At 47.1% G+C, this 23,643-nt stretch overlaps 1 protein-coding gene across 1 annotated transcript in view; it reads right to left on the bottom strand.

The window, feature by feature from the left end:
* The window catches only part of LOC127002293 (uncharacterized), a 38,041-nt gene extending 15,907 nt beyond the window's left edge, over window positions 1–22,134 (bottom strand). The window contains exons 1-2 of the mRNA XM_050868106.1: window positions 22,044–22,134; window positions 84–266 (exon numbers count right to left, since the gene is read on the bottom strand). Of these exons, the coding sequence (XP_050724063.1) occupies window positions 84–266; window positions 22,044–22,134 (274 nt within the window). The remainder of the gene's footprint in view (window positions 1–83; window positions 267–22,043) is intronic.
* Between the last annotated feature and the right edge of the window lie 1,509 nt (window positions 22,135–23,643).

Genomic DNA, 23,643 nt, shown 5'->3' on the forward strand with positions numbered 1-23,643 from the left:
TCAGTAAGGTCACCAAACGCACCTCGCCCAAGCCTACCAGTGTCTCAAGGTCTAGTTCGGTGTCCTCTGCGTGAGACAACCACCGGCCTCTCGCTCCCTGCCACTGCCGCCGGTCATGGTGGAGTAGGCGCGGCGCGGCGGCCTGGGGGCATGCACAGACACACCCGCCGAAGCATTAGTGGTCGGCCCGTCGCTGCCTACAAAGCACTCCCGACGGCCAGGGGCGGAGGCGTGGAGGCGTGGGGAGGTGGGGAGGTTCGGCCCGGCTGGGAAGTGTGTCGCGTGTCCTGCTGTGATCACCTCAACCACTTAATAAACACGATAACAGCCTCTTATTAACGGTCTATTCAACGTAAACACTTGTATAGTCAAACAGTCTGAAGATGCTGACCCGGCGTGCGAGAATGCCTGGCTGGGATGTGCGTCGCGTGACCTGCTAACGATAACCTGAACCGCTTCATAAGTACGATAAACAGTCTCTTATTAGCGGTCTCTATAGCGGTTTTTCTTAGCACTGTAGACACTCTGTTAAGCGATCCTCTGGCTGGTGGAATGGGGATACGCTGAATACATGTAAAGAAATATATATACCTGACAAACTCATAGTGAGAGAGAGAGAGAGAGAGAGAGAGAGAGAGAGAGAGAGAGAGAGAGAGAGAGAGAGAGAGAGAGAGAGAGAGAGAGATACAGCTAGACAGGCAGACAGACAGACACACAGACAGATAGAGAGATAGACAGACAGACAGACAGACACAGACAGACAGACAGACAGACAGACACAGACAGACACAGACAGACAGACACAGACAGACAGACACACAGACACACACACACACACACACACACACACACACACACACACACACACACACACACACACAGACAGACACAGACAGACTGACAGACACAGACAAATTATCACACAACTGTCAACGAATTTTAGCTCTCTTTTTTTTTTTTTTCTCGTTAAAGAAGTATATTAACGAAGAGTTTTGCTGCTTGTTCCTTGAAGCGGGTTGTCACTCGTTAAACTCGCGCACTCTCAGTCCCGTTCCTCACTCGTTTATTACTCATTAATCCCATTCATCACTTCCTCATCACTCGTTTATCATTCGTTTATCATTCATTAATCCCATTCATCACCCCTGTATCACTCGTTTATCACTCGTTTACTACTCGTATATTTCATTCATCACCCCTATATCACTCGTTTATCACTCGTTTACTACTCGTATATCCCATTCATTACCCCTGTATCACTCGTTTATCACTCGTTTACTACTCGTATATTTCATTCATCACCCCTGTATCACTCGTTTATCACTCGTTCATCACTCGTTCATCACTCGTTTATTACTCGTTTATTACTCGTTTATCACTCGTTTATCACTCGTTTTATCACTCGTTTATCACTCGTTTATCACTCGTTTATCACTCGTTCATCACTCGTTTATTACTCGTTTATCACTCGTTTATCACTCGTTCATCACTCGTTCATCACTCGTTTATCACTCGTTCGTCACTCGTTTATCACTCGTTTATTACTCGTTTATCACTCGTTTATTACTCGTTTATTACTCGTTTATCACTTGTTTATCACTCGTTTATCATTCGTTTATCTTTTTTTTCATCGCTCGCTAAACTGTACCTCTTTATTTTCTATCAGTTTTCAAAGTACAAAATCGTGGCTGAAGATTGTTAACAAGACTTCACAAAGCCCAATTTTCAAGGCTGGACTACTCACAACACCCACAAAGCCCAATTTTCAAGGCTAGACTACTCACAACTCCCACAAAGCCCAATTTTCCAGGCTGGACTACTCACAACACCCACAAAGACCAATTTTCCAGGTTGGACTACTCACAACACCCACAAAGACCAATTTTCAAGGTTGGACTACTCACAACACCCACAAAGACCAATTTTCCAGGTTGGACTACTCACAACACCCACAAAGCCCGATTATTAAGGCTTACCCAGTCACAACGTCTCATCAAGGCAGTTCTCCAAGCCTGTTCTGGGGTAGGTTACTCACAACACACACACACACACACACACACACACACACACACACACACACACACACACACACAAACACACACACACACACACACAAAGCCTTTTTCCGAGGTTAGAATACTTACAAAGCCTGATAACCTCGGATAGTTCACACCACCCAGCCTGTTCGCCAAGCCTATTTCAACACAAAGCTTCGTTTCTGATTTTGGCTTCTTACAAAGTGTCGTCCCAAAGCCTGGTATCAAGGTTGGGATAGTTATAAAGCCTGGTCCCCTCAGCCTGATTAATCGTAGCACACCACCCAGCCTGTTTTCAAAGCCGTATCCACAATAAGCCTGTTTTTGGGAGGTTTAGCTTTTCACAAAATTACCCCCCACCCCATAAAGCCTGATCCCTTTGGCTTCACTAATCACAGCACACATAGCCTGTTTTTTTTTGGTTTAGCTATTCACAAAACGACCCTCAATAAAGCCTGGTCCCTTTGGCTTCACTGATCACAACACACAAAGCCTGTTCTCCAAGCCTGTTTTCTGGGATAGGCTAATCATAACACACCAAGCCTGTATCCACAAAAGCCTGTTTCCTGGGCTGGACTACTCACAAAATTTCCCCCACAAAACCTGCTACGCTAATCAAAACACCCATCAAGCCTTTTCACCAAGCCTGTTTCCACACAAAGCCTGTTCCTGGGCTGGGATACTCACAAAACGCCCCCCGCAAAGCCTGTTCACCAATCCTGTTTCCATACAAAGCCTGTTCCTGGGCTGGAATACTCACAAAACGCCCCCCACAAAGCCTGTTCACCAATCCTGTTTCCATACAAAAGCCTGTTCCTGGGCTGGAATACTCCCAAAACGCCCCCCACAAAGCCTGTTCACCAAGCCTGTTTCCATACAAAGCCTGTTCCTTTCCTTGGTGACTCACAAAACGCCCCCCACAAAGCCTATTTCCTGGGTTTATCACTCACACAACGCCCCCACACGGCCTGGTGTCCTCGGTTGACTAATCGGCCAGCCTGTTCTCTCCGCTTGGTCTCCGCGCTGCCCCGGACAGCTGCCGCGTGGGGCCTGGCGGCGCCCACACACCCCACAGGACGGTCCTCTGAGTCTCGCGGTTATGCAAATGCGCTTTAAATAATTGTGACGGTCTGGGCCCTGTTTTCCAACGGACCATTAAACGACCGCAACTGTCTGGCCGCCGGTCCCCGAGCCTCCAGCCCGCACTTATCCCCTCGGCCGACAGCTCCTCGCCAGGCTGGTGATGGATGGCTGGGGACGTTACCTCTGGACCTTCTCTCCCCCTACCATGGGCGTCTCACCCTCGATCTAGCCTCCCCCCCCTCCTTTTTAGTCTCTCACGCGAAGCTGAATGATGAGCGAGGGAGGACGTCACCCTCTGGTTCTTCCCTCTCCCTCGTGGGTATCCACCCCTCGATTTCCCCCCCAGACATCTCGGCTTGTTCTTCCTCTATAGTCACTTATCAAGGTTTCCCAGGTGATGTAACCTAACTGGGCAGAGCCTCCGCCGTGTTAGTGCCAGGCCTGCCAGAGTGGCCGGTACCTGCGGAGTGCACGTGTGCCACCGACCACTGTAAGGCATCTCTTCCCTGCCCCGGGTGGAACAACCGACTGCCGAACCTGTGACGCTACGTCTTTCCACATCACTCTTCGGGGCACAGACGGCGCAAGTCAAATGGTTCAGCATCGCCCGACGCAATACAAAGATATAAACCGTAAACTAAGCTAAGATTATAAACCCTAAACTAAACTAAGTGGCCAGCGCTGTTCATGATTTCTCGCACGCCCCACCCCGCTGTTCTGGCTTTCCCAAGCAGGCGAGGGCACCGAGACAGCCGCCTACAGGAAATACTTGGAGTCTATCGAGCACTCATTATGTTGAATCACTGTATACGGGACGCTACCGCAGAGTTTTCAGTCGGGGTCGCCTACCGCGGCCTGTCCAGACACGGTGACTCACGGCGGTGGTGCGGGGCGGTGTGACGCACGGCAGGAACACACGCCGGGCTGCTTTGATCTTCGCCTCTTAGGGTTCCATGCTGCTCCGAGGTCCCTGTTAGCTTCGTCTGCCTCCGTAAGACACTCATCAGTTACCTTGTGTGCTTCCCCCCTCACACACACACACACACACACACACACACGGCCCGGTAGCTCAGTGGTAGAGCGTCTGGCTCACAACCAGAAGGACCGGGGTTCAGTTCCCCGGCCGGGTGAAGATAAGTTGGGTTTATCTTCTTTCACGTGTAGCCCCTGTTCACCTAGCAGTGAGTAGGTACGCGACGTAAGGCAAGGAGTTGTGACCTCGTTGTCGCGGTGTGTTGTGTGTAAGTGGTCTCAGTCATACCCAAAGATCGGTACTACGAGCTCTGTTCTTCCGTAAGGGAACGGCTGGCTGTCTCGAGAGAGACCCGCAGCAGACCAAGAGGTGAATTACACACAGGGATTAGTCAAGCTTCTTCGTGTGTAGGTGAAGCATGCTTGGTTGGTGCACTGGCGGCCTCGAGGTGTGGCTGGGTCAGTGTGTCGCGCGGCACGGAGCGAGGATTTGATAAATGTTTTGGTCACCGCCCTGGCGTGCACTGTTCGCCACGACACATTGAACGAACAGTGAAGGCCTGCGGTGCTTGAGATATATTTCCCTATACACTTGCCGCTACTTTATACTTGAGAAGTGCATGCAACGATGAGGAGAGCTGGGCCGTGCATGCGCTGTTGTTTAGTGATGTCCGCTACACGCCAGCCCTGAATGAGACGCTTCTTCTTCGCCTTCGTGTGTATACGGGGTCGCTGTTCTTGAGGACTCGCCTCGACCGGCATCTGTCGCCTGCCGTGTTAGTATTCAAGTTGGTATTCGTAGACGCTTTCACCTCTAATGTCACCAATTTCCAAAGGCCAAAAAGGAGATCAATCGGGCTGTAATGTGTGTTGTTTGAGGTTCAGGGTACAGAAGAAGGGGCAAACTACCACCAGGGTCATAAAATTGCCCCTGGAAATGCCCAAAACTCCTACGAAAGACTAGTCGGATATGCGTACTCGGGCGCCGAAATGTTTATGAATAAGGCCCTCGGACCCTTCTCCCTCATATCTGCTGCCAGTATGAGACAGTTTGGGAAATAGATTCTGCTGTGATAGTAAGGGTTTGTTTTCATGCATGAGGTCGCTGTTCTTAATGACCGTCTCCACCTGCCTCTATCGCCCACCGTGTTAATATTCAGACCCTTCTTGTAGCTTCTGCCAGTATGAGACACCCTGGGAAATAGATTACATTGTGTTATCGAGGGTATACTTTCATGAACGGGGTCGCTGTTCTTAAATGAGCCGCTTCCACCTGCCTCTATCGCCTGCCGTGTTAGTATTCAAATCCTTCTCTCTCATATCCGCTGCCAGTATGAGACAAATTGGGAAATAGGCTCTAGTGTGTTATTGAGAGTTGCTTTTCATGTAAGATCGTTGTAATGAGCCCAGCGCGTGAACACCGCCTCGGGTCTTGACAGACAAAACACGGGAGCATTCTTAAACACATCGGCCCTCAAGCTCACATATTTGACAAGGCTTTCGTAGGAGTTTTGAGCATTTCCAGGGGTAGCTTGGATGACCCCAGTAGTAGTCTGACCCTTCCTCTGTACCATGAATCTAAGAAAACACTCATTAGAACTCGACTGGTCTTCTTTTTGGCCTTTGGAAGTAGTTGATGTGAGAGGTGGAAGCGTCTGAGTATACCGACTATGGTCCTCTGCGTCACTGTTATGCGCTGGCCGTGTGGCGCCGTAGAGAAACCCGCTGCGCCCCGTTACTGTTGACCACGCAGATTTCTCACTGTCGCCGGGTTCCCAGAGGTGCCAGGCGTGACCACAGGAACAAAGTGTCAAGCGTGTGTACCTGTGTGCGCTGACAACACCCGATTTGTCATGTGTGTGTGTATGTGTGTGTGTGTGTGTGTGTGTGTGTGTGTGTGTGTGTGTGTGTGTGTGTGTGTGTGTGTGTCGCCGCGTCTCTCACGAAGGCGAGGCGTCAAGAGGCAAAGAATGGACGGGTTTACATGTCATGTGTGTGTGTGTGTGTGTGTGTGTGTGTGTGTGTGTGTGTCGCCACGGCTGCCTCACGGTGGCAGGGCGGCACGATGACAGGTTAAGGAATTGAGACAGCAAACTTCAACAAACATCGTCTCCCTGTATTTCTTTTTTTTCAGCAGAGGAAGCAGATTAAGCGAGAAAAAGCCAGCTAAGCGGGAAGTCGGAGTGGCCCAAAGAGGGTCAAATATGGTTTCCCTCCCCGCCCAACACTGGCTACTCTTCACACGCTTCACTTCATTCTTGTCACGAAGCGGCGTGCTGCGGGATGTTTGCTATGATCATATGGTGGTGTCCTTGGCCTTTCAATCTCGATGAACGTAAAAACAAAACCAGCGGTTGATTGGTGCGCCGGTCGACCCTGCCCGCAACATGTGAATTTATTGCACGCAGCCACTCCTTGCGGCGGGCCGGCCGGGGCGCAGACCGTGGCACTGGACAGATCCTACATACGGGTTACCACAGTGTACCTCCTCCAGGTTTCCCCAGTTGCCCATTTAGGGCCGCTTTCACAGTCCCTTTGTATGTTTTGATCGTTACCAATGGCGGCGATCGCCGCTTAGTATTTCCACGTGAAACTGGCCGATGGGGTAGTGACGGCTGCAGGCGGAGCGAGAGGTGTTGAGAGTGTGTGGTAAGGTGCGGGGCTAGGTTAACCCCACAGCCGCCACTACCCCATCGGCCAGTTTCACGTGGAAATACTATAGCGGCGATCGCCGCCATTGGTAACGATCAAAACAAACAAAAGTGGCTGTGAAAGCGGCCCTTACTGACAGCCCCAAAAAGTAGGATAAACAGCTGGGTGCGCTGCGCGCCGACTGCCTAGGCCGAGATTTGAACCTAGGCCTACGGAATCGTAGCTAGGCGTGCTTTTAATCCTTGTGCTAACCACTCTCCCAAGGACGTGTGTGTGTAATTCACCACGGCCTGATCACGAGTTGGACTCGCTTTTGCCAGCAGGTACCCTCCCGACACGAGCAAGTGCATGCTCATTATCGTCGATCTCTGGGTACTGCCAGGACCTCACACACCACACACCCCATCCCCCTTGCTCAAGGGGGGACAGTAACCACTCCTGGTAAACGGAAATAATCCGGCCTGAGCGAGGCTCGAACCGCCGCCTGTTTGGCCGTGAAGCATTGCAGCGCGGCGCTCTAGCCGTGTGTGTGTGTGTGTGTGTGTGTGTGTGTGTGTGTGCAGCCCCGCAGTGCCACAAGCAGGTGTCGAGGAGCTCTGGGGTCAGCCAGGCTGCGGTGGCGCGTTTCTTTTATTTCATGCATAGTTAATCGTTCTTAATGGTCTACTTTTTTTATTCATGAGCTGGTCCCTGCAGCCCCGGGCAGCGCTGCACCGGCCATGATCAGAGCGAGAGTCGCTGGATAACCAGTGAACGGCAGCCGTACCCTGTCAGGCGTCGGCTTTGGTGTGGCCCTGGACATAGTTTTCAGCACGCCCGTCCGCCCACCCTGTGTAAATACAATATATGCACATTAATTACTCAAAGTTCAGTGCGTGTCATCGAGAACGCTGCGTCAGGCGTGTGCTCTCGCCATTTTCCCTCATGAACACTCAGCGTCTCCCCGCGGCGCCTCGCCGGAGGAACCCTGGCGTGACGCGGCCCGCGGGGGACGGCACGAGCTGCCGCGACGCCCGCCCCGCCGCGGCCCAGGCCACGAGCACCACGCGGCCCCGGCCCGTGGTGGGGGTAGGGAGTTGACACACCGGTGGTGCGTGTGGAGGGGGGGTGACTCGGTGGTGGTATGTGTGACACACACACACACACACACACACACACACACACACACACACACACACACACACACACACGTTCTCCTCGTCTGCGTCGGAAATACAAATATATTTACGATTTTTTCCTAAGTGGCATTCAGTTGTTTTTATATATTTATTTTTCACTAGGACAGCCTTGAGTCTGGTCCGCGGCCAGCGGGTCAGCAGGACCGCCAGACAGCCCCGGCCACCGCCACACAATGGCTGGGCCGCTGATTGGTGTGTGTGTGTGTGTGTGTGTGTGCGCGTGTGTGTGTGTGTGTGTGTCCGGCCACGCGTGTGCCGTGCCACCCACACACGATTGGCAGAGTGTGGGCCGAGGCGCGCCGCTGAAAGGCGTGTGTCATCAGGGGAATGGTTGCCGCGGTGCCTCGCCCGATGAACTGTCGACTCAGGACGAGCCACCGCCAGGCACTTTGCATGTGTTGTGTGACGACCACGCACGACCCTGTCAGACGTGTTCACGCACGGACTTTGTTAGTTCTGACGTTAACTTTGCTGTTTACTGTTGCTAATGCTATATGTTCTGATTAATCTGTTGGCAGGACAATAAATGATGATCAAGAACGAAACATTCAAGAGAGTAGAGAAATACACACATCCAGGACAAACCCAGACCACGAAAAGTGTACCAGAATGAGAACAGAGATGGGACGGCGCACCGCTGGTAAACAGGGTAATGTCTTGAACAGCAGTAGCCTGGCACTCTCACTGGGGAGGAAGGCGTACAATCAGTGTGTCCTGCCACTCCTGACACACGGCGCCTCACGAACTATTTAGAGAGAAAACTTAAAAGCACACAAATAGGAATAGAGTAATAAAAGATGAATAAAACATGAAAAAATAGGACACGAGCATATTAAGGGTTAGAGAACAGTCAAAGCTAAATATATTGTAATGACTATTCAGAATAAGAAAAGAGCTTGGGCTGGTCATATCATGCTTAAAACGGAAATGAAGTCAGGGCAGACAGAGGACCAGGTGGGGAGGTGAAATTAGAACCTTTACCGGGGCAGGATGGAGTGCACTAACACCAGACAGAACCAGGTGGAGAGGTGGAATTAGAACCTTTGCTGAGGTAGGATGGAGCACACTAACACCAGACAGCGAACCAGGTAAGGAGGTGAAATTAGAACCTTTACCGGGGCGGAATGGAGTACACTAACACCAGACAGAGAACCAGGTGGAGGAGGATAAAAAGGTCATTATCCTGTAGTGAACTAAAAAGGACTAAAGATGATAATGAAGATGATGAGGATGATGATGATTGAAATTGATAAACTTAGCAGATAAGAATGAAATATACCTGCTTAAGAACAACCTGCATCTTCGTCTCACTTCTTTCTATCTATCTATCTATCTATCTATAAAGGGGGGATACACAATAGCTACGCATGCCCTCGGAGCTCATCCCCGACACTTTTTTTTTTATAGTAAAGGAAGCGGCTCGAAGGCAAAAAAAACAGTTATAATGAAAAAAATGAAAAATGAATTACTCCTTGCAACATTTTTTTGGGGGGGGAGGGAGCTGAAACATTTTTTGGGGGGGGGGGCTGAAACATTTTCCTCCCGTTAAATTTCAGTCTTTTTATTGATTCCAGTGATTAGCATCTTCCAATTGTATTTGTTCGTGTCAGCCTGTCTCAGTCTGTTTCATTAGCCCCAAAACGTATATCAAACAGCTACGAGTACCCAGTCTGTTTTATTATACTTAGAAACTTATGTAAAGCAATTAAAAGTACCCAGTCTGTTTTATTATACTTAGAAACTTATGTAAAGCAATTAAAAGTACCCAGTCTGTTTTATTATACTTAGAAACTTATGTAAAGCAATTAAAAGTACCCAGTCTGTTTTATTATACTTAGAAACTTATGTAAAGCAATTAAAAGTACCCAGTCTGTTTTATTATACTTAGAAACTTATGTAAAGCAATTAAAAGTACCCAGTCTGCTACATTAGTCCCCAAAACGCATTTCAGACAGCCACGAGTACCCAGTTTGTTTCATAAGTTCCCGGAAAGTATTATAAACAGCCACGGGTACCCAGTCTATTTTATTACACTCAAAAACGTATTTATAACAGCAAAAGTACCCAGTCTGCTTCATCAGTCCTCAAAGTATTTAAAACACCACGAGTACCCAGTCTCATTACTGTCATAAACGTATTTTAAACAGCAAAAGTACCAAGTCTTCTGTATCAGTGTCCAAAACGTCAGCCTGCTAGTGATGGAATGTGTCAGGCTCAGCGTCAGTGTCAGCCAGCGGTGCTCCCAATACTGTTACTTCCGACCGCCCGGCACACACCGCTCAAGGAAATCAAGTCAGCGAGTCATTGCCTCGCCACAACTATGCGGTCGCGGCCGCCGCCCGGGGCCAGCAGCACTCTCCCCCGGCCCAGCATCTCCACGTACGCCGCTTCCTTGTAGAGTCACCTGGGCCCATACTCTCAAACCTTTCGGGACTTACACACCCACATTAATAAGGACATTGTAGAGATTGTGGGTATTTCCATGAATAGTTTTGTGAGCCTACTGCAGTTTGACAAGGCTTCTGCACCATGAAACAAAGCCATCGCAGAGGTTTGGGGCACTTCCACGGGTAGTCTTTCGAGCCTACTGATAGTTTGACAAGGCCGCTGATCCATGAATGTGAATGACACTCGCATGAGAACCCGATTAATCTTCTTTGTGGCCTTGGGAAACACACACACACACACACACACACACACACACATTTGGTAAGGCTTTCGTAGAGGTTGTGTCGGTAAATCCATGGGTATATTTTTTTTGAGCCTAGCAATAGTGTGACAAGGCCTCTGCACCATGGTCATACAAAACAGTCATGCGAACCCGATTCACTCCTGTACGGCCCCTGGGAATAGTTGTCTTGAGAGCCAAAAGCGTGTGGGAATATGCGCCGTGCCCTCGTTGTCTTGAGTGCCAAAAGCGTGTGGGAATATGCGCCGTGCCCTCGTTGTCTTGAGTGCCAAAAGCGTGTGGGAATATGCGCCGTGCCCTCGTTGTCTTGAGTGCCAAAAGCGTGTGGGAATATGCGCCGTGCCCTCGTTGTCTTGAGAGCCGAAAACGTGTGAGAATATGCGCCGTGCCCTCGTTGTCTTGAGAGCCGAAAGCGTGTGAGAATATGCGCCGTGCCGTCGTTGTCTTGAGTGCCGAAAGCGTGTGAGAATATGCGCCGTGCCGTCGTTGTCTTGAGTGCCAAAAGCGTGTGGGAATATGCGCCGTGCCCTCGTTGTCTTGAGAGCCGAAAACGTGTGAGAATATGCGCCGTGCCCTCGTTGTCTTGAGAGCCGAAAACGTGTGGGAATATGCGCCGTGCCGTCGTTGTCTTGAGAGCCAAAAGCGTGTGGGAATATGCGCCGTGCCGTCGTTGTCTTGAGAGCCAAAAGCGTGTGGGAATATGCGCCGTGCCGTCGTTGTCTTGAGAGCCGAAAACGTGTGAGAATATGCGCCGTGCCCTCGTTGTCTTGAGAGCCAAAAGCGTGTGAGAATATGCGCCGTGCCGTCGTTGTCTTGAGAGCCAAAAACGTGTGAGAATATGCGCCGTGCCCTCGTTGTCTTGAGAGCCGAAAACGTGTGGGAATATGCGCCGTGCCGTCGTTGTCTTGAGAGCCAAAAGCGTGTGGGAATATGCGCCGTGCCGTCGTTGTCTTGAGTGCCAAAAGCGTGTGGGAATATGCGCCGTGCCCTCGTTGTCTTGAGAGCCGAAAACGTGTGAGAATATGCGCCGTGCCCTCGTTGTCTTGAGAGCCGAAAACGTGTGAGAATATGCGCCGTGCCCTCGTTGTCTTGAGAGCCGAAAACGTGTGGGAATATGCGCCGTGCCGTCGTTGTCTTGAGTGCCAAAAGCGTGTGGGAATATGCGCCGTGCCGTCGTTGTCTTGAGTGCCAAAAGCGTGTGGGAATATGCGCCGTGCCGTCGTTGTCTTGAGTGCCAAAAGCGTGTGAGAATATGCGCCGTGCCGTCGTTGTCTTGAGTGCCAAAAGCGTGTGAGAATATGCGCCGTGCCCTCGTTGTCTTGAGAGCCGAAAACGTGTGGGAATATGCGCCGTGCCGTCGTTGTCTTGAGTGCCAAAAGCGTGTGAGAATATGCGCCGTGCCCTCTTTGTCTAGAGAGACTAAAACGTTTGCGAAAATGCGCCGTGCCGTCGTTGTCTTGAGTGCCAAAGCGTGTGGAATATGCGCCGTGCCCTCGTTGTCTTGAGAGCCAAAGCGTGGGAATATGCGCCGTGCCGTCGTTGTCTTGAGTGCCAAAATCGTGTGTGAATATGCGCCGTGCCCTCGTTGTCTTGAGAGCCGAAAACGTGTGTGAATATGCGCCGTGCCGTCGTTGTCTTGAGAGCCGAAAACGTGTGAGAATATGCGCCGTGCCCTCGTTGTCTTGAGAGCCGAAAACGTGTGGGAATATGCGCCGTGCCCTCGTTGTCTTGAGAGCCGAAAACGTGTGGGAATATGCGCCGTGCCCTCGTTGTCTTGAGAGCCGAAAACGTGTGGGAATATGCGCCGTGCCCTCGTTGTCTTGAGAGCCGAAAACGTGTGAGAATATGCGCCGTGCCCTCGTTGTCTTGAGAGCCGAAAACGTGTGAGAATATGCGCCGTGCCCTCGTTGTCTTGAGAGCCGAAAACGTGTGGGAATATGCGCCGTGCCGTCGACTAAATCAGCGGGAAGTGGCCCCAACATTGCAGAGTCGCCTTTCCTTGCCTGAATGTTTGTCGACGGCAGCAACCCGACCACTCAGGCAAACTAACCAACCCGGTTCATCGTGATTACGCCCGGCCACTCCAACACCTGACCCCAACACTCGCGGAAAGAAAGTTTTGGTGGCGGTGATGGTGGTGGTGGTGGGGGTGATGGTGATGGTGGTGGTGGTGGGGGTGATGGTAATGGTGGTGGCATTTTAGCTATCCCATCCCCCCTCGAAGCTACAGAGAGAGAGAGAGAGAGAGAGAGAGAGAGAGAGAGAGAGAGAGAGAGAGAGAGAGAGAGAGAGAGAGAGAGAGAGAGAGAGAGAGAGAGAGAGAGAGAGAGAGAGAGAGAGAGATTTTTTTTGTGTGTGTGTGTGTCAGGGTGAGTGATGGCCGCATCCCTACAGTGTTACATAAACATATCAGGTGATGGGAGGTGTCTGGGCGGGCGGCGGCGTTACGTGAACCTCTAACATTGATGTCACCCCGCCCGGTTCATGGGTATGTGTGTGTGTGTGTGGGGAGTGGGGGGCATCGCGGCGACCCACAGGCACAATGACAGCCCAGGGACGTGACAAGTGAGATATTTGTTCAGGGCAGCCGTCGCACGTGTACATTCAAACAAATGTTTCATGACTTTGTACATACCTACCAAAGTGCTTTCATCTGGTGCTCGGTGGGCGTGAAGTGGCTGCCGGGCGTGAAGGGACTGTCCAGGAGTGTATTATCAAGCGTGTCGGGCTGCTGTGAGGACACTGGTCGGTATTCTCAGACGCTTCCGCCTCTCACAGCAACTATTTCCAAAGGTTGAAAAGGAGATGTGTGCGCCTGGGCTCCGAACTGTTTAATAATATGGCCGGTTTTCTTTTCTTTATGTGTGTGTGTGTGTGTGTGTGTGTGTGTGTGTGTGTGTGTGTGTGTGTGTTTACCTAGTTGTATTTTCCTAATTGTAGTTTTGCAGGGCCTGGGCATTATGCTCGTGTGGTCCCGTCTCCGTATCTGCATTTATCCAACTTATCTTTAAAGCTTTGCAGATTCCTCGCTGATACTATATCCTCGCTCAGACTGTTCCAAACCTCTACATTTCTTTGCGGGAAGCTATACTTCTTTGTGTCTCTCAAGCATCTCCCCTTTCTCAATTTTTTACTGTGTCCTCTTGTATTTCTGCTTATGTTTCCTTCTGTTAGTAGCAGTTCTTCATTATCTACTTCATCTATTTTATTTAATAATTTATAAATTTGGATTAGGTCTCCCCTTTCTCTTCTTTGTTCCAGTGTTGTTAAGTTCATTTCCTTCAATCTTTCCTCGTATATTAATCCCTCCAACTCTGGGACCATTTTTGATGCCATCCTCTGTATTCTTTCTAGTTTCTTTATATGCTTCTTCTTATGGGGGGACCACACTACCTCTGCATATTCTAATTTTGGTCTAATCATGGTAGTGATTAGCCTTCTCATCATGTCCTTGTCCATGTAGTTAAATGCTACTCCAATATTTCTCACCAAGTTATATGTGTCTCTAAAGATCCGATTTATATGACTGGTTGATTATCATCCCTCATCACTACTCCCAGATCTCTCTCTTCATGCACTTTTTTTAATGTTTCACCATTTCCCATTTTGTATATCCAGATTGGTCTTGTTTCACTTTTACCCATTTCCATAACATGACATTTTTTCACATTAAATTCCATCTCCCAATCCATACTCCATTTCCAAATTTTGTATAGGTCTTCTTGCAATATTTCACAATCTTCTTTGTTTCTTATATGTTTTTGTAATTTAGCGTCGTCAGCAAATAGGTTTATGTAGCTATTAACTCCTTCAGCCATGTCATTTACATATACCAGGAAGATTATCGGTGCTAATACTGAACCCTGTGGTACTCCGCTTTCGACATTTCTCCATTCTGATTTTATGTCCTTCACCACAGTTCTCATCTCCCTTCCCATTAGGTAGCTTGCCATCCATATTTTCATATTTCCTTTCAATCCTCCTTTATTTTCCAGTTTCCATAATAGTCTTGTATGTGGAACTTTGTCGAAGACCATTTTTAAATCTAGATAAATACAATCAACCCATCCATCCCTTTCCTGTGTTCTGTCTGTCACTCTTGAGTAAAAACTGAGTAAGTTTGTAACACATGATCGGCCCTTTTGAAATCCATATTGTTTGCTGGTAATTAACTTATGCTCTTCTAGAAATTTAGTCCACTGCTTCTTTATTATTTTCTCACATATTTTGCACAAAACACTTGTCAGGGATATGGGTCTGTAGTTTGAAGGTTCATCTTTCCTTCCACTGTTATATATGGGGACCACTTCAGCCCTTCTCCACTCATTGGGCACCGTACCTGTTGCTACTGAGCATCTTATGATGTCGTATATTGGAACAATTAATTCATCTCTACATTTTTTTGAAATATACCCAGTGACTCCATCCGGTCCTACTGCTTTTCCCTCTTCTAGTTCTCCCAGTAATTTTTAGATCTCTTCTTTGTTTACCATAATCTCTTCCATATGAACTTCTATTTTATTCTCTTGCGGCTCAATAAAGATTGTTTCTTTGGTAAAGACTTGCTGGAATTTTCTATTTAATAACTCTGCCATACCTTTAGGGTCATTGACTTCCACATTCCCGTCTCTCAGTCTTTCTATTGTTTCTTTCGGTTTAGTCTTCCCATTTATAAATCTGTAAAACAACTTAGGCTGTTCTTTGCATTTTTCCACAATATCCTTCTCATATCCCTTTTCTTCTTCTTTCCTTATTTTCACATATTCATTTCTCGCCATTCTGAAGTCTTCTTTGTTTCTTTGATTCTTCCTTCTTTTTAGTCTTTTCCATGCTTTGTCCCTTTTTTCTTTTGCGTTTGCACATTTGGCATTAAACCAGTCCTTCCTACCCTTAACTTTGGGTCTGTATACGGGTACATATTTTTTGACACCGGTGTTATAGGCTTCCATAAAGATATCATACTTTTCTTGTACTTTATTTTTTCTCAGTAACTCATCCCATTCCACTTTCTCGTAAAACTTCCGAAGATTTTCCATGTCTGTCTTAATATAGTTTAGCCTGTTTGATTTGTAAGATTCATCCTCTTTAGTAACCTCCACTTCTGTATCAATCTCTATGGTTACATGATCACTCTTGCCCAGTGGACATCCATACCTTAGTTCATCCTTGATGTATATTCCTTTTGTTAGTACTAGGTCCAGTCTTGCCGGTTCATCGTCACTTCTATATCTTGTATGTTCATTCACTCTTTGTATCATAAGATTCTCCATCATCAATCTTAGGAATCTATCTCCCCATGCGTTATCTCCACTATTACTCTCGAATATCTCCCAGTCAATCTCTTTACAATTGAAGTCACCAACTAGCATAACTTTTTTGTTTTCCTTAAGCATTTTGCTTAAACTCCGTATAGTGTCATTGATCATAGTGTCGTGCTCTTCCTTACACCATGAGTTTGTTCTAGGTGGTACATATGCGGTTATAATTGTCAACCTTTCCTTGTTTTTGGTTTCCACATTTACTTTCGCAATTTCAGCTTTACCTTCACCGTATTCTACCACTTTCACTGCTAACTCCTTTTTTGTCATTATCATCACTCCACCTCCCCCTTTGCCCATTCTATCTTTCCTCCATATATCATAGTTTTTATTTATCTCTAATTTAATAGCTTCGTTCAGTTTGGTTTCCTTTAAGCATACGATCATTGGTTCTTTCTCCTTTATGAAATCTTGCAGTTCAAATTTACTAGTTATTAATCCATCTACATTTGTATACATCATTCTTAAACATTTACTCTTATCTATGTTTTCTAACTTTCGTTCTTCTTTATCCTCTCTCTTGTGTACCACTTTCTGACTCGGTCCCCTACTATTCTCCAAAAAAATATCTCCTTTTCTTCCACAGATCTTTCATTATTCTTCTCCTTCGCCTCTGCTAGTAGTTCGTTCCATTTCCTTCTTTCTTCTTCATTTCTATTTTTCTTTATGTATATATCCTTGCAATCTTCCGTTTCCCTTAATTTAGTTGTTCTGTACAAAATATCCTCAGCCGCCTTCTGTGATCTTAACTTTATTTTTATTGGCCTGGTTTTTCCTTCTGTGTATGGACCCATCCTGTGGATTTCCTCCACCTCTTCCTCAATACTTTGTCGCTCGTCATCATTTAAATTTTTTAGTAGGTCCTTAATTGATTTCAATTCCTCTTTATCTCTTTTAGGCTTATATGTGATCGTCTTTTCCTTCAAACCAAATACTATCACACTCTTCTTCTTGTCTGCAACTTCCCTGACTAGTTCTTCATTTTTCTTTATTACCTTAACCACTTCCTTTTCTACATCTTCCTTATCTTCTTTCATTTGTTGCTCAATTACCTCTCTAAGATTCACGTTTGCTTTCTCACTCTCCACTTTCCAGGTCTTCATTTCACCCAATACCTCCTCCCTGACTCTTTTCTCCTCCTGGGTGACTAATTTCTTTAAACTTTCATTTTCCTTTATAACCTCCCCCAGTCCATCTTTCATCGACTTTTCATATTCTGCCACTTTTCCCTTCAACTCTTCATTCTCTTTGATCAGTTGCTTCTCCCGTTCCTCCAAGCCACGAACCCTAGCTTTAAGGTCTCTATGGAATTCCCTATTTTGGGACTCCTCCATCTCTCTGCTCTTTATCATATCAATCCACTTATCCAGTTTTCTTTCCAGCATCAACATTCGTTTATAAATAGTTGTCTCTCGGCTGGCGAAGCCAGAGAATGCCCTATTTTGTTCAATTTCTTCATCACTGCTACCGTACCTTCCTTCTGCACCTCGTGTGTGTGTGTGTGTGTGTGTGTGTGCGCTGCCTGTAAGGCGGAAGGCTATCCTGAGGGGCCTCATGGACGGCCCCAGCCCGTTAGTGGCGCAGGCTGATTTTATTTATAGTGTCTGCCGTGTTGTATGACTCTTGCCTGGCCCATGCTGCCCCCCGGTGCTCCTCCTGACCGAGGTCGCTAAATTTAAGGTTGATTGAAGATCCGGACGGTGGGTAATCTTCCGCCACGCGGCGATAACTTGAAAAATCAGCGAGTATCGCTGGGGACTTAAACCTAGTCCACGTTAGGTCCTCGGACTCACCACGCCCGCACGCTGACCACTCGGCCACGCCTCCCCGGACAGGCGCTACATCGGGTTGTCATGAATGTTTTTTCTTGTTCGTGGCGCGGAAGCCTTACAAAACTACCGCCAGGGTAAAAAAAAAAAAAAAAAAAAAAAAAAAAACACGATTTGAAACCCCTTCAACAACTACGAGCCTTTTGAAATACATGTGCCAAGGCTTCGAAGGATTTAATAACAAGGATCAAAATCACTATAAATAGTGCGGACAACCTCGTAGTGAACCTATAGGCTTTCCGTTGCCTGTATTTCCATGTTTCCGTGTTTTTCCCGTTCATGGCGCAGGTCGCCTACTCCTCAGGGTCCGTACTCTCAGACATTTCGGGGCTCACACACCCACACTAGACAAGGCTTTCCTAGAGGTTGTGTTAGGCTGGCCGCACACGATCAACTTTTAATTGCCAGTTGTCACAACAAAATATTGTCACAATAAAAAATTGTCGCAACGAAAAGTTGTCGGTAAGGTACACCCGCACACGGGCAGCAATTTCTATTTGGTGTCATCATGGATACCGTGGAAGTAGCAGTTACTTGTGCGCTCTTGCTCAGAAGGAAGCGCAAAAAGAGCCCAAGAAAGTGCTGGATACACCCCGCAGGCAGTCAAAGATTACTGCGTGGAGCATTACACACATTATTTGATGATTTAAAAGGCCACCCTGAGAAATGTTTTAATTATTTCAGGATGACACAGGAAAGTTTTGGTCATCTAATGACAATAATTGGGCCACTTATTGCACACCAGGACACCAACATGAGGAAGTGTGTGCCATTAGAAGGAAGTCTTTTATAGCCATGGCGTAGTAAGGTCCTCTCCCCTCTGCAGCACGCGGCTGGGGGGCGGCACCGAAGTGTTGCTCGTGTGCGGCTCCCATTAAAGTAACGGTTTCTATCACGGCCACATTTGCCGACAATAATAATTGTGTTGTCGGAGAAACTGACCAGGCGCCAATTACCTCACAACTTTTTGTTGTCGCCTCAAGAAAAACTGCCCGTGTGCGGCACCCATGCAGATGTGTGTGTTCTATTTTTGACATTTTTTTCGTTGTGACAACTAGTAATTAACCGAGTATCAGCGACGGGCCAAATTTTTGTCGACATAAATACCCAAAATAGAGGATGCACCAATTGATTACAAATGCGTTGACATCTATTATATAATGATTTGCGTGAGTGATGATTTTTTCTCATTAATTCGCTTAGGGGAGCCTTTAAGAAACATGATCCCCGCAGCTCCCGCTGGTTAAAAATTGCTCGTGTGCAGGCGGCCTAATTAGTGTTTCCATGGGTAGTGTCATGAGCAGATAGACATATATAGGATATATATATATATATATATATATATATATATATAGATATATATATATATATATATATATATATATATATAGGCGGTGGTGAGTCGACAGAGTAACAGCACCGCGTTCAGGAGGACGCGAGTTCAATCCGCCTGGCCACCAAGCTGGGATTTTTCAGCCGCCGAGTGGCTTAAAACTACCCACATGCTGTTCAGAAGACCACCCATCAACCCGGACTCTAGATTCTAGGATTAAAGATGAGGTCCGGGAGGGCAGCATGAGCCAATGCAAGATGGCGCCACTATAAACACTCGCCTGCGCCAGAACGGGCTGGGCCAACCATCAGGCCCCACCGGGAAGAAGCCTTGGGCCAACCATCAGGCCCCACCGGAAAGAAGCCTACCGGCGCAATAGGCCGCGACGTAAAAAAATATATATATATATATATATATATATATATATATATATATATATATATATATATATATATATATATATATATATATATATACACCCACATTTGATAAGGCTTTCGTAGAGGTTGCGTTAGTGTTCCAATGGGTAATATCATGAGCAGACAGATATTACCAGACGTCAGCCCACTCGAGGGGAAAGGTGAAGTGAAGTGAAAGGAAAAGTGAAGAGAAAAGGCATCAAGAGCTCATATTTAAACCATAGAGAGAGACTGAGAGACGTAATGGAGAATGCAGAGAGACCAATAGAAAAGAGCGAAGTGTAAACAAGAAATGAAGATAGAAAAAGAGATAAGGCTTCAGCAACTCACAAATAGACTGCAAATAGACGAATAGACAAATAGAAGGAAGAGAAATAGAAGCGAGAATGGATATATAAGAAGAGAAAGATTGACATAGCGAGGAGACAGAGAAGAATACAAGAACGATACAGGAACAAAGGAAGGAAAGAATAGAAAGAAAAAGAAGAAGAGAAGAAAAAACAGACCCAAACCAACCTCAGGAAACACACTAAAGGTCAACACAGGCCCAGAGACACGGAAAGAAAGAAAGAAAGAAGAAGAAGAAGAAGAAGAAGAAGAAGAAGAAGAAGAAGAAGAAGAAGAAGAAGAAGAATAGAGAAAGACATACCAAAAACCAACCTCAGGAAACACACTAGAGGTCAACACAGGCCCACAGACACAGCGAGGATAATACACGAACAATACACGAACAATACAAGAACAAAACGAAAGAAGAAGAAGAAGAAGAAGAAGAGAAGAGAAAGCCAGAACAAAAACCAGCCTCAGGAAACACACTAGAGGTCAACACAGGCCCATAGACGCGGCGTGGAGGCAGAGAACAACACAAGGACAGGTCGAAAACAAGATAATAACTTGTACTTTTAATCCAGTAAGAACCGAGACACTAGACTTGGGAATGCAATAGGAAGACCTCGCACCCAATTACACACTTACACACCCTTACACCCCTATACACCCCTTACATATCCCCTACTCACCCCTACACATCTTCTATTCTCCCTCCTCTGTCTCCTATAACCAAGAATACACACCCTTCTCAGCCCATCTCATTCCCTGCAGCTCATTATCACTTCTCCCTTCTTTTGCATATCTCCCCTTTTTTGTCACTCACCCTTACACATCCCCCACACATCTCTATCTTTCTTCCTCTGTCCCCCATAGCCAAGAATGCACACCCTTCTCAGCCCATCTCATTCTCTGCACCTCCTTATCACATCCCCTTCTTTTGCATATCTCCCCTTTTTGTCACACGCTCATACACATACCCCACACATCTCTATTCTCCCTCCTCTGTCTCCTACAGCCAAAAATGCACACCCTTCTCAGCCCATCTCATTCCCTGCAGCTCCGTTTCACATCTCCCTTCTTTTGCATATCTCCCCTTTTTTGTCACACACCCTGACACATCCCCCACACATCTCTATCCTTCTTCCTCTGTCCCTTATAACCAAGAATACACACCCTTCTCAGCCCATCTCATTCCCTACAGCTCCTAATCACATCCCCTTCTTTTGCATATCTCCCCTTTTTTGGCACACACCCTTACACATCCCCCACACATCCCCTACACCTTCTATCTTTCTTCCTCTGACCCCTATAGCCAAGAATACACACCCTTCTCAGCCCATCTCATTCCCTACAGCTCCTAATCACATCCCCTTCTTTTGCATATCTCCCCTTTCTGTCTCACACCCTTACACATCCCCTACACATCTCTATTCTCCCTCCTCTGTTCTCTGTAGACAAGAATACACACCCTTCTCAGCCCATCTCATTCCCTACAGCTCCTAATCACATCCCCTTTTGCATATCTCCCCTTTCTGTCTCACTCCCTTACACATCGCCCACACATCTCTATCTTTCTTCCTCTGTCTCCTATAGCCAAGAATACACACCCTTCTCAGCCCATCTCATTCCCTACAGCTCCTAATCACATCCCCTTTTGCATATCTCCCCTTTCTGTCTCACTCCCTTACACATCGCCCACACATCTCTATCTTTCTTCCTCTGTCTCCCTTCTCAGCCCATCTCATTCCCTGCACTCTCTCTCTCTCTCGCTCTATCTCTCTCTCTCTCTCCCCCCACCCTGTCTCCTCCTCCTCCTCCCCTCCCTCCTCTCCCTGCTGTGTTCCTATTTGACCAGTGTGATTATTTTATTGTCTGTATTTCCTCCTATAAGTCACCCAATCTGTCTTTTTATCTACCTCTGTCTGTATTTGTCTCCCAGTCTGGTTTCACTGTATCTATCTATCTGTCTATTACCTATCTTCTTGTAATGACGGAGTTTTTACGTCAAAAATTTTAAATACATCATTAACTAATATTATTTTAGGACTAGTGCTTGCTGTACGCCGTAGCTGAATTGACTGTTCCTATACTCTGAAACTCACCCGGGCTCTGAGCACATCCATCCAGTCTGCAGTTTACGTTTTCGTTCAGATTTTATAGCTATCGCCCAAAGCCTCGTACTTTGCGTTTACAAAATTCTTAACAAATCGTGGCGGGGTGCGTGAACTCGGTCTTTACCTTGGACTCGGTCACGGCCTGGTCGGCGGTGGGCGGCCTGAATAGTTTGGGAACCATTGCTCTAGTGAGGCGAAGGGTGCGAGGAGACTTGGCCGAGGTTTATAAATGGGTGAAGGGCTGTAATAAAGGTGATGTTAATGAGGTTTTGGTGGTAAGAGAGCAGGGCAGGACACGTAGCAATGTGTTTAAGTTTATATATGGGTGAAGGGCTGTAGTAAGGATGCTGATAAGGTTCTGGTGGTCAGATGCAAGAATTAACCAGCATCTTCACTCTTTCTTCCCTCACGCTGGTAAACTCCGGAGCAATCTTCCTTCATCAGTATGTCGTCCTGGGTATGACTTGAAATCTTTCTAGAGGAGAGTATCAGGACACCTCTCCTCCCGAAATTGACCTCTCTTTTGGCCACTCCTCTGAACCCTTTTTTCATACCTCCATGGGAGCAGTGATTTGCGGAATTTTTCATTGTTGTTTTCTTTCTTTCTTTTTTTTTTTTTTTTTTGCCCTTGAGCTGTTTCCTTTGCTGTAAAAAAAAATAGCCGGCCAAGACACGTAGCAATGGTTTAAGTTTACAAATGTGTGAAGGGGTGGTGTTAGTAAGGCGTTGGTGGTAAGAGAGCCGGCAGGACACACTACGTAACAGTGGTATTGGCTTACCTCATATTATTATAAAAAAAACGATACAAAAGTCGCGATTCCCTCGGCAGCCAGAGAACTGTTAAAAGGTGTCGGTGTATAAATAAGTCAACGCTTCCTGACCTGGTTTCGTTTTAACACCCGACTGCTGGCAGCCTCGTGTTGACAGGAAGCCAGTCTTACTATGCAGCACCTACTCATAAGCGGGCTTTTTTCTTGTTTCTTGTTAATTGTCTATGCCCTTGAGTTGCATTTTTTGCTGTAGAAAATAAGTCATACCTGTCACTGTCCTGTATTAGACATTATCAGGGAACCTACGGCGGCTGAGGCTGAGCGGTCAGCGTGTGGGCGCGGTGTCCTGCATGGAGAACCCGGTGTGGCGTGAGTCTCGTCCCCCTGATTTGGTTTGTCCCACCTTGGTTTGTCCCATCCTGATCTGCGCATCGCGGAACCCAATCTTTACTATCACAGAGTAACTAAGTGAAGCATCTAAGTGTAAAGAAGTACCAAGGAGGACCTAAAAACCGATTCAAAGCGGAACAGGTCAAAAGAATAATAGGAAGAAGAGTGTTTATATCCTAGTTATATACATACACACGTCATCATTTACTTCTATAAAGATATAAATAAACTTGGGTGGGACAGATTCCGACAAGCAATTGACAAAAGACACGGCACCGTGTCGAAATTCATCCATCCTGTGTATGTAAACAGCCCGGACACACCAAATCAGGGAGATGAGACTTACCGCCGCACCGGGTTCAAATCCCGCCCGCCGCTACCAGCTGACAATGTTCAGTCACCCACATGCTGTCCCAAGCAAAACGGCGCCTCTATAAACACTTGCCTGCACCACTAGTGGACTGTGGCTGACCATCAGGCCCCATCAAGAAAGCCTACTAGTGCTACAGGCTGAATACACACAAAAAAAA

This window comes from Eriocheir sinensis, chromosome 22 (genome assembly GCF_024679095.1).
Source record: "Eriocheir sinensis breed Jianghai 21 chromosome 22, ASM2467909v1, whole genome shotgun sequence".
In the NCBI taxonomy this organism is placed as follows: domain Eukaryota; kingdom Metazoa; phylum Arthropoda; class Malacostraca; order Decapoda; family Varunidae; genus Eriocheir; species Eriocheir sinensis.